The sequence below is a fragment of the Triticum aestivum genome, chromosome 2B (genome assembly GCF_018294505.1).
Source record: "Triticum aestivum cultivar Chinese Spring chromosome 2B, IWGSC CS RefSeq v2.1, whole genome shotgun sequence".
Taxonomy (NCBI): domain Eukaryota; kingdom Viridiplantae; phylum Streptophyta; class Magnoliopsida; order Poales; family Poaceae; genus Triticum; species Triticum aestivum.
This window is the reverse complement of record NC_057798.1, coordinates 460,403,251-460,414,906: the sequence shown is the minus strand read 5'-3', so window position 1 is coordinate 460,414,906 and position 11,656 is coordinate 460,403,251. Positions and strand designations below refer to the sequence as shown.

At 47.2% G+C, this 11,656-nt stretch overlaps 1 protein-coding gene across 1 annotated transcript; it reads left to right on the top strand.

Annotated features, from left to right (window-relative positions):
• The first annotated feature begins 2,972 nt into the window (after nucleotides 1-2,972).
• LOC123041395 (chemocyanin-like) lies at nucleotides 2,973-3,660 on the top strand. Its single transcript, XM_044464015.1, has 2 exons — nucleotides 2,973-3,198; nucleotides 3,317-3,660. Exons 1-2 carry the CDS (start codon nucleotides 2,997-2,999, stop codon nucleotides 3,523-3,525), a joined length of 411 nt encoding a protein of 136 aa, XP_044319950.1. The 5' UTR covers nucleotides 2,973-2,996; the 3' UTR covers nucleotides 3,526-3,660.
• The last annotated feature ends 7,996 nt before the right edge of the window (nucleotides 3,661-11,656 follow it).

Below are 11,656 nucleotides of genomic sequence, written 5' to 3'. Positions count from 1 at the left end.
TTCTTTGAAGGGGTGAAAGCAAAGAGACATCCACCTCCGGAGGAGAAGGTAGATCCGGTGAAAGCAAAGCGCACTCTCGATGCCCTGAGGAAACCGGCAAAGTCTCGGCCGAGAACCAACTATGAGCGCATTACTGAACAGACATATCTCCAAGCGGAGCGGTCGGGAAGTACTGTCAGACATCAAAGGTCAAGAGAATGAGCAGCTGCGAAAAAAAATTGACCAGCTCGGCGAACAAGCAAACCAATCATGCCCCCCGCTCAATGTGTCTAGCGGCAACATCGTCGCTAATGCTCCGGGGATGGTGGCCGGTCATGGCAATCTACAAGATTACCTGCCTGACGATCAACTTCCTGATTTCATGGAGGTGGACGAACACAAATACGAGTACGGGAAGCCTCTCGTCAAAGATGAAAAATCTCTAACAACGATGATGCGAAGATTCCATAATTGGTACATGAAAACCTGCAGAGAGTCTGGGGGGACGAATAGTTTGTATCTGAACATTAAATAGGAGCACGACCTCGTTGCAGGTGATCTATTGTGTGTTCCATTTGAGGAGTTCTTCGCGTTCTTCAATCAAAAGGCCCTCGATAAATTAACGGTCTTTTGCTACTGCTTGTAAGTACTATTTCTGTCATTAAGTCTCTATATATAGCTCGGCTCTTTCATTGCATGTATTTATAATTAATTATCCTCAATATATTATGCAGATTGAAGATCGTCGAGTGCAAAAAACAAGAAATTTATGATATTGGGTTCATTAACACAAATATCATGGATGAATTTCTGGTTAAAAAGCACGTCAAAGAGGCTGAGGACAACTTGCTACAATCGTTGATCAAAAATCAAAACAAAGATACCATACTCTTTCCTTACAACGGCGAGTGAGTGTTACTGTCGTGTGCATATTCGGTTTCCCTTATTACTCGAGCGAGGTTATAGTAATGTAATTGATGAGTTATGCATGTGTGCGCAGGTACCACTATGTTCTTCTGGAGATTAAGCTTGAGCGGGGACTAGTAACCGTCTTAGACTCGAGACGAAAAGATCCCGAAACCTTTGCGGAAATCACTGAATTGCTCAACAAGTAAGTTCAATCGATCATTGTCGCACCATATCGGCAACTTTTTGTTCGTTTGCTGATATCTCAAGTAATAATAATTATTTTCTTTGTCTTACAGGGTTTGGAAACAGTTCACCGCAGAAGCTCTGGGACTGCTGAAGGAGCTGCGATATACATACCCGAAAGTAAGTACTACTGGCTAGCTAGTTGCGCGCATCTCTCGTTAATTCTATAGCTATACTTTCATCAATGCCATTTATAATGCTTCATTATCAGTTTGTTGACCTCTATTTCTCGTAAAGTGCTTGTGGCAGGAACAAGGGAATGATTTCTGTGGATACTACATGTGCGAGTTCATCCACAACGTGACTTTGAAAAACAAGCGGGGCTACTCTAAAAGACAATTTGAAGTGCGTAAGAAATAATATTCACAATTTTATTTTATTACACCATCATTTCTGTTGAGTTTCATTCATGTATATGTATTAATTAACCTCCTTCAAATTAGACGTGGCAGATGCGGAATGAACTCCTAGAACCAGATCGCATGAAAGCAATTCAAGATCAATTGGCGGGATTCTTTCTTGACCACGTCATCAATAAAGCCGGAGAATATCATGTGCAAGTTGATTTCAATTGCTAGGGGATTGTAATTAAGAGATCTTACATATTGTACATGTATGTAGCCAGTAGCGTCAGATACATGATACGAAAACTTGTTGTTCGACCAATCTCTCGGAGAAGGAGAGGTCGATCGATCACTTCTCTCGGTATGCATGACGAACTTCTGTACTCAATGGTTCCCTTCATTTTCTTACTAGCTAGCGTGTCGAGGGCCTCTCTATGTATATAGTACGTAGCGTCGACCAAGCACGGACATAAGATAGGACACTTCTCTCTATTAATTAGCTAGCTAACACAATATATGAAACACCTAAATTAACCCCCCAAAACCTCCAACCCCCCCCCCCCCTTCAAAAAAAACAAAAACTCCAGCCACTGGAATGTTGACGCGTGGAGGCCTTTTGGTCCCGGTTGATGCCTCCAACCTGGACCAAAGGGCCCCCTGCCTAGGCTCGGCGCACCGGCCACGTGGAGGCACATTTGTGCCGGTTCTTGTTTGAACCGGGACTAAAGGGGGAGGTATTAGTAACGACCCATTAGTCCCGATTCATGAACCGGGACTAAAGGCCTTTACGAACCGGGACAAATGCTCCCTTTTCTACTAGTGCCCAATGTCACTCCAAGTCTTAGGCTGGCCATAGTGGCGGTTTGCTTTATTTATAAAGCGGGGCGAAAGCCTTTTTCGGTAGCGGTGGTATCTTAGCCAGTATCATGCACTCGGGAATAGCAAACAAGTTGATGTGGTAGAGAATTAAAAAAAGAGGGTTAAAATAACATAGGTAGATACCGTATTATATTAAATATTATGCTACTTTGTGTCTTGCATGACAATAAATAAAATCATCTGTGACAATAAATAACATAGGTAGAGAGAGAGTATGATACTATGCACTAGTATCATATGTATGATACTAGTATATGATACTCCCCACTATGAGTAGCCTTATATGTTTTGTATATTGTGTGCATGATAAATGCCTTAATCGCACATCTAGATATGCTATAGTTATTGCATATCCAAGTGACTCAATCAAACTTGAAAGAAAAAGTGAAAGGACAAAAGAAAATGCTTGCACAAGTCTTCATGTAAAATCAATGGCATTTAATTTAGATGTGCAATAATTAAGACATATCTATATGTGCTTTGTATAGCAAAACAGAATAAATAAATGCATTAATGACAGTGTGTTGCAAGGATATCTCTAAGGCAAACCAAATACAACAATAAGTAGCCAGCCAGCCAGCCAGCCAGCGCTAGTCTCATCTTCCGCAAACAGAACAGCTTTGAGGCGCTAGCTAGCTGAAAATGGCACGGGGAAGCAGCAGCAGAAAGCTGGCTGAGCACGGCCTCCTCTTGGTTTTCCTGATGCTGCTGCAGGGTGGCGTGGAGCAGGCGGCGGCGAAGCCACGGGAGTGGTACGTCGGCGACCAGAAGGGCTGGACCTTCGGCGTCGAGGGCTGGCCTAACTTGCCTACCTTCAAGCCCTTCAGGGAAGGCGACGTGCTGGGTACGTACGGCCAGGCCCTTCGACTCGTATAGTTTCTGTTGGTCCGGATGTTTTTCACTCTGTCGACTCGTATAGTACAATCGAAAACGTACGCGTGGTTCCTTCGTCCCGGCTGCAGTTTTCAAGTACGACCGTGCGGCGCAGAACGTGATGCAGGTGGACGACTTCGGGTTCGGCACCTGCACCAGGCACCCCGCCAACGCCACGGTGTACGACTCCGGCAACGACCGCATCAGGCTCTCTCGCGGCCTCATCAACTTCATCAGCGGCGTCTCGGATAACTGCTACAAGGGCGGCGTCAAGATCTCACTCACCGTCAGGCCGTGACCAACCAAGTCGATGGACTGTGTCCATGTCGTGCATCGATTGATCCCGGTGGACCGCGTACGCCCCATTTTGTCATGTTTTTTCCTCGGGAATAAAAGGAATGGAATGATTGATGCGCGTGGTCTCCCATCGCTCCATCAGCTTTTTTTTCCAGAAAAAGATCCACACATCTATTATAAAAGTTCGTCCAAAGTACAAAACACCTCAAACATAATAAAAAATACATCAAGATCTCTAGATTACATGACAACCACTACTACCGTCAGAACGAGTCGCTACCGTCATCACTCTTCTACTAGAGCCGGCTTGATCTTGTCAATGATAGTTAGAAAGTCTTTATGCACGTGCACCAAGGACAAGTGCCCTGGAGCCGCAATCGTCGTCGTTGAACCCTTGAATAGATCTGGAGCAATTGACATCAAATCTCGTCGTCGCACACGCGGGGCGAGAAACCCTTGCCTTGCCGCCCCAAAGAGACGACATGAATCTACACCGAAACACCGTTGACTACGACAAGTTAGACGAATTTGAGAAGGATCAAAACCCGGCCGGAAAACAAACCCAAAGAAGAAAAATGCCACCATCTGCCGGAGCAACGCACATGCAAGGACTAAAAAAAACTAACCTAAATTACCAGCCGTCGGAGCGAAGGCACCGGGATTCCCCTCCCCGCCATCAGCCGCCGGAGCGAAGGCATCGGGATTCCCCTTCCCGCCATCAGCCGCCGGAGCGACATGCAGAGGGATGGAGAATCCAATAAGTCATATTCTTCTTGTGAATCATCGATTCTTATATAACATCCTAACAATATGTTGTCGAAATTCTCTAGCATTGACTACTAGTAAAATTATCATTAATGCTGGGCCAAGCTAATGCTGTTATAGTTTCATCAAACATATTTCATGATTATGTCTTCTTATGGTTTTTTACAAAATTGGTAGTATGCAGAATAACAATAAAAATGCATTATTTTAGTCTTCTTAGACAACATTCGAGTATGTGGGAATGATTTTATTGTAAAATACTACTCTCTCTGATCCATTGAACTAAACCGCAACATTTATTTTGGATCGGAGGGAGTATTGTATTGGAGAGGTTTACGTGAGAAGAACATGATTGCTTCTGATCATTTCTCATTTCCGTGTGTGCTTAGGAAATTCATCTTGGACCCAGTGAATCATATTCTTATTGTGAATGCCTTGGCACCATTAATCAGGCATTCTCACTCTTCTATATAACTACCTTTGTAGCAGCTAGAAAAGTATGCAAGTGTTGCAACGACATCTTTAGTTGATTTAAGTTTTTGGACATAAACTTGAAGTCTGCGTAGACCGTAGATAGGTGTTGTGCTTCAACAATGTTAGAACAAACTAAATAAAATGGTAAGAGACAAATGTGTTTTCATTGTTAGCGCCGTCACTCCAGTATAGTAGTCAAAATAGAACTCTAGGACAATAACTTCTCATAAACCAAAACAAATGTTTGGAATCTCCTTCAAGTTTATGGGGCGCCAACTCTGACTTGCCAAGTTTGTTTCTCTGTCAAGCAGGCCTTGCGCTTGGTCTCTGGAATTAGAAAAACAATTCTCTAGTGGGTGTTGGTTGTCGCCTGTTACTTACTCCTTACGATAACAAATATAAAATATTCTAAAAAAATCTAAATCGAATGTATATAGATAAATTGTAATATGTTTGTTCACTCATTTCAGACCGTTTGTAGTCTATATTGAAATATCTAAAACATCTAATATTTGTGAACGGCGAAAGTACTACTGCTTCATTGCTTTGTGAACGGTTGTGTTTCATCTGAATTTTGTTCTTTGAAAGCATTGTGATTTGGCATTTGTCTGGAATCTAGTGGAACATCTTCAGTTGTCTGTACGAGTAGCAGACATAAGGTTCAGAACGAATGATCAATGAAGTCTGAGGAGGTGTTTGTTTCTGCGAGAAACGTCCGTCACCTGTTTACAGGGTAAACGAAAAATGTTACAGGTGTTTGGTATCTGCACGATGTAATTGGTTGCCTCCGTAAACGATTGCAGGTCAGCTTTAGATCGATACCAGCCACACCCCTCCGTACACGATTGGTTACCACATCTCTCCTCCCATAATCTGCTCCTCCTCGACCGGCGTCGCCGCCTTCCTGATAACCTTCGACTTCGGCGCTGGTGCCGGCGCCTTCCCGGTCCCCTTCCAGCCCCCTCTCCGTTTCTCCTCGATCCTCGTCGTCCAGCGCCACCGTCGCCTGGTAGACATCGCCGCCGCCCCAGCAACTCGCCCTCGTCGCCGGAGCGTTCGCTGCAAGGTACAAGCTCCGTCCTTCCTCCTCCTTTCCTCGGTCCTCCGTCCTCCTCCTTGTCTGCTCTCAAACCCATCCCTTGTCTGCTCTTCTTCTTTTCAGCCACCGTCCATGACGACGCCGAAGCACACATGCGTAACTCGATTCCTTTACAAGTATGAACCAAACAAAACAGAGTTTTTTTCATTACATCCCTGTTACCAGCGTGATCTAATTCCCTTACCATTTACGTTACCAGTCTCTAATCCAAACACCTCCCGAGTGTCATGTTGAATCTGTACATCCAGAAGTTGCAGCTCGTTTTTTTAGACAAAGTTGCAGTTCCGTGGTTGACCATTCCGCGAGCGAGCCATCTTTTTCTTTTTGAGCTTTTTTTAGCAATCTGTTCTATGGGCCTATTTCTGTAGGTTAGCTCTCGGCGTTGGGCCTTTTCCGTGACAGCCACAAGGCAGGCCTAAGGCCCCTTGCTCATCCACGATCCGACCCCGATCAGCAAACGGTGAGCACCCCTAAAAAAAAAGAGCAAACGGTGAGCATTTCGGCCGAAATCACTATTTTGACCTTATCAACAATTTTTGTCACAAACTGAACTTGACATGAAAGTATTTTATGATCTGACCTTTTCGGAAACGCCAGAGACCGTGGCGTTTCTCCTCCATATAAAAACGCCGAGCTAGCTTGCGTTGCTGCCCCACGGGTAAACGCAACGCCGAGCTAGCTCGCGTTGCTGCCCGGGCCGAGCTGGCGTCGCTCGCTGACATGGCAATCTGGAAACGCCGAGACAAGTTGCGTTTCTACCTTCTCTGGAAACGCCAGAGACAATGGCGTTTGTTGCCTTGATACTTAAAGTGGCCTCTGACGCTCCAAGAGCAGGAGCAGTGAGTACGTACGCTCCGTCTCCGCGTGCCTTGGTTGCGTGTGCGCTCGCTTAAATATGACTTGCATCTCTGCATGCCCACAACGCTGCCATATTTGTTCTGTCAAATCACTACTTGTAGGGTGGCAGCCACTGCGCTGCTGCTTCCCTCTCACGATTGCTTCCTTCACCACAGTGGCCAACATACAAACAGCCCAGCTGGCCATGCATTTGCTGTAGTGGAGTAACTCCTCTAGTAAGCTAGCTGCAGTAGTGGCCGTACGGACGCATGTCCGCTGCCTCTACCAAAACAGTGGCCAACATGCATGAACACAACATACGCGCATACATGAGTCATATCTGGGCTGTAGTACCTACCACTTGACTGGAGCATAGCAATTGCACGTATTGGCATTGGCCATTTGGTTGGGTTTGCTTTGGCGTCACCCATTGATTGGCGAGATCCAGGAAAATATGGCATCGCTGTGGGCATGCATCGATGCAGGTCATATTTAAGCGAGCCAACATCTACTGCACCCGCAATCAAGGCACGCGGAGACGAAACGTACGTACTCACTGCTCCTGCTCTCGCAGCGTCAGAGGCCACTTTAAGTCAAGGCAACAAACGCCATTGTCTCTGGCGTTTCCAGAGAAGGTAGAAACGCAACTTGGCTCGGCGTTTTCAGATTGCAATGTCAGCGAGCGACACCAGCTCGGCCTGGGCAGCAACGCGAGCTAGCTTGGCGTTTGCACGTGGGGTAGCAACGCAAGCTAGCTCGGCGTTTTTATGTGGAGGAGAAATGCCACGGTCTCTGGCGTTTTCAAAAAGGTCAGATCGTGAAATACTTTCATGTCGAGTTTAGTTTGTGATAAAGATTGTTGATAAGGTCAAAATAGTGATTTCGGCCGAGCATTTCGGGGATGGCTCCGTTCTCCCAGTGCCCCACACGGCGAGTCGGCGGCAGCCTCGGTGGATCGAGCTCGTTCCCCGCAGCGCAGGCTGCAGCCTATCCCTCGGTAAAGGTAATCATTTTTCAGATTAGCCTTACTAGTAGTCTCTAGTTATTTGAGCCTAAATTTCTGGTAGATACAGTCCCAAGCCTCAAGAAGGTTCTTGTTCAAGAAAATTTGGTAGGGCAGTTCTGAAACGGAAGTAGTACTACCACGGATGTCTGAATCTGAAGATTTCAGAGTCCGCGCGTTTGGGACGGTAATCGAGCCCACCTGTTGTAGTTTACTAGTTTCAGATTGCTTTACTTCCCTGAAGATTGAATGCGAGGCTTTGAGTCCTGGACCGAGGGTGTCTTCTCTGAAGATTCGACCACATTGCTTTACTTCTACTTCTATGAAGATTGAATGCGAGGCTTTGAGTCACTGAGCTGATTACCCCGGACCCGGAGGCCTGGGCCTGGAGTTTGTGTAATAATAGATGACGGACCCATTCTAGTTGTTTGAATTGTTCTGCTAAGATGGGTTTTGATCAATGCAATTTTTTTTGAAATTTCAAAGGACGTCAGGAGTTTTTGAAAGAACCGGTGTATCGCCGGCATTCATATATTAAGAAGAGAGATGGCGGAAAATATGTTCGTGATCGAGTGATCATGGTGGTTTACAAGACTTTGGCATATGGTACCCCCCGTGAAAACTATGAGGATTGGTGGCTCTAGCCTGGATCGCCCGGGGGGTCGCAAGGCATTTAGCTCCTGCTAGCTTCCAGCCTTCTGCATCTCTCCTAATCGCAGCGACCACATTGCATGCCGGGCTTTCCTGATGCCGGAAAGTGCGATTGTTTCTTTCCTTCCAAATGTGCCAAGCAGCTAGGAAGATCATCGTTTTGAGCTTCTCTCTGAGCCTCGACCTTGTCTGTTGGAGGATGTTTCGCAGCCGTGGGGCGGAGGCGGAGGTGTCATCTATGCTCTCTGAAATGAGCGCAAGCTTGTCACAGTCAGCCCGGGTCGCTATTCGTCTCCAAATTTCCCTGGAGACCGGGCAGTCCCAGAATAGGTGAGTTGAGGTCTCCAAGTTTCTTCTGCATAGAGAACAGAAGTAATCGTTTTCCCATCCTCTGCGTTGCAACCTGTCATTGCACCATAGGCGATCGCGGAGAAGCAACCAAAAGAAGATTTTGATGTTTCCCAGGGCCCAGGTTTTCCATATGAGCGGTTCGTCATCTGTCTTGGGGCATTCTCTGAACTGCAGCTTGTACGCTGATTTGGCGCTGTAGTTTCTGGTGTTCTGGATGTGCCAAGTGATCTTGTCCTCCACCTGAGGTTGCAGCACCGGGTTTGCTGCCCATAGCGCCCTCCAAAGGATCAGGAAACTGTGAACAAGAGCATCATTTGAGCGGAGGCTGATATCTTGAACCCAAGAGTCGGCTGTCAGAGCATCGGCCACACACTTGTTCTTCCCTTTTGAGCGCTTGAACAAGCCTGGGAACAAAGTGGCCAGGTTGGGGGAGGTGATCCTTGGAGATAGCCAGAACAGAGCTAACTTCCCGTTGCCGAGGGTGACCATGGTCGCAGTATCAAACAGTGCTCTGTCAGTTTTGTCGCATGGAAGTTCAGATCCCTTCCATGGTTTGTCCTCACTTTGCCACGATAGCCGTAGCCATCACTGTCGCAAGGCACTGGAGAACTCTGCAGATCAAGGATGCCGAGGCCTCCATTCTCCATCGGGGTGCAAACCTTCTTCCAGGCAACCTTGCATTTACCTCCACTTAGTTCCTCATCCTGAGACCACAGAAACTTTCGTCGAGCTTTGTCAATTTCCTTGAACAGAAGCTTGGGAGGTCGGAGAACGGAGAGGGCAAACGTAGGGATTGCTGAGAGAACAGAGCGGACAAGCACCCTCCTTCCAGCTATGGACATGAGCTGTCCCTTCCAACCGGCCAGGCGGGCACGGATACGGTCCAGAATGAACTGAAACAAAACCATCTTTGGTCTTTCAAGGTTTATCGGCAGACCCAGGTATTTGATCAGGAATTGAGCTATTTGGCCACCAAAGTTGTGAAGAACTTCCTGGAGGTTGATCTGCTCACATCTTATGGGCGTGACCGAGCATTTGTTGATGTTGAGGTGCAGGCCAGATGCGTTGCCGAAGTGGGATATGATCTGAAACAGCTTGTCCAGTTCTGCCCGGTTAGGGTTGGCGAAAATGACAGCGTCGTCCGCATACAGGCTAGTGCGCAGCTTCAGCTCTCTTCCTGGTAAAGGTGCTAGGATACCATCCTCAGCCGCTTTTGCAATCAGGCGGTGGAGGACATCCATTGCGAGGATGAACAGCAGGGGCGACAGGGGATCGCCTTGCCGCAGACCTCGACGGTGGATCAGGGGAGGACCCGGGTCACCATTGAGCAGGAAGGAGGACGATGAGGAACGAAGCAACAGAGTGATCCAGTACCTCTAGCGGGAGCTAAAACCCAATTGCTGGAGCAGCTCAAGAATGAATTCCCATGACACGGAATCAAACGCTCGAGCAATATCCAATTTGATGAGCAGCGCCGGTTTCTTCTTGTGGTGCAGAGAGCGAACTGAATTTCTAACATATAAGTAGTTGTCTTGTAGGCATCTGGATTTTATGAACGCACTCTGGGCAGGTGAGATTATTTCAGATATCTTGTCAGCTAATCAGAGTGACAGCACCTTGGTTATCAGCTTGGCAAGGGAGTTGATGAGGCTGATTGGCCTGAAGTCGCCTACTGTATCCGCTCCGTCCTTTTTTGGAAGTAGTGCCACAAAAGTAGAATTGATCTTGGCAAAATTAGCTCCTGATAAGGCGTGGAATTGGTTGAAGACAGGCAGCACCTCGTCTTTTATGATATCCCAGCAAGTTCTGAAAACTGTCCGTTAAAGCCATCCGGACCCGGAGCCTTCTCCGCAGGCGACGCCAGAATTGCAGCCCAGATTTCAGCTTCAGAGACAAGGGCGTCCAGGCCATCGGTTTGAATGGTAGGCAACTGAATCTCTGCCCAATTGATGGTGCAACTTCTAGTCTCTGTGGATCCCATGATTTTGCTGAAATGCTCGTATATGGTGTTGGCCTTGTCATCATGCTCGATCGCCACCTGACCGTCGACACGCAAGGAGTGTATGAATTTTTTTCTCTTTCTAGAGCAGATCTTAGCATTGAAGAACGCAGTTTTGGCGTCTCCAGCTTTCAGCCAGGTAATTTGAGAGGCCTGACGCCGCCGAGCGCGCTCCACCGCAGCCAGCCTGACCACTCTCTGCTTGAGAAGTTTTCTGAAACTGAATTCAGCCGGGGTTAGCTGCCCCTTCTCCATTGCCATATCAAATCTCAGAATGATTTCTGATGCGATATGGAATTGCAGCTTGAAGTCACTGAACAGATTTCCACTCCAAATCTTGAGGTCTCTGGCCACCCTATCAAGCCTCGTTCTGATCCTGCTGAAAGCACAAGATTGGGTGACAGGGCGTTGCCAAGCCCTCTGCACCGTCTCACTGAAGTGAGGGAACTTGACACAGAAGCTCTCGAAGCGAAAACGCGCTCGTCGAGGAGGAGCGGTGGTGTTGGCCAGGATCAAAGGGCAGTGATCAGAGCATGATGTGGAGGCAGCTACGAGCATGAAGGAAGGGAAGAGGTCCTCCCACTCAAGGTTGACAAAGAATTTGTCGATGCTAACTAGCGTTGGCGATTCCCTCTCGTTGCTCCAGGTAAATCTTCTGTTCTTACACTTGATTTCTTTCAGCGCCGCCGAGTCTAGTGCAGCTCCAAATCTACTCATCATTCTTCTGTTTAGATTGAGGTTATTCTTATCTCTAGCTTCGTATATGACATTGAAGTCTCTGTTTATGAGCCATGGAATTCCTAAGGGCGGGGCTGATCGAGCTAATTCGGCGAAGAAAGCCTCCTTGTTTGTGCTGTCTGATGGGCCATAGACCGTGGTTAGCACAAAACTTGTTGTCGAGCTCACAAGAGAGACGACAACCGTGATCGAAAACTGGCCTACGACTTGTGAAG

Bases quoted from the DNA above. Each gene is read 5' to 3' on its own strand.
- LOC123041395 (XM_044464015.1), top strand. From the start codon at position 2,997: ATGGCACGGGGAAGCAGCAGCAGAAAGCTGGCTGAGCACGGCCTCCTC. The intron at 3,199-3,316 runs GTACGTACGGCC...TCCCGGCTGCAG, and splicing joins CAGGGAAGGCGACGTGCTGG to TTTTCAAGTACGACCGTGCG.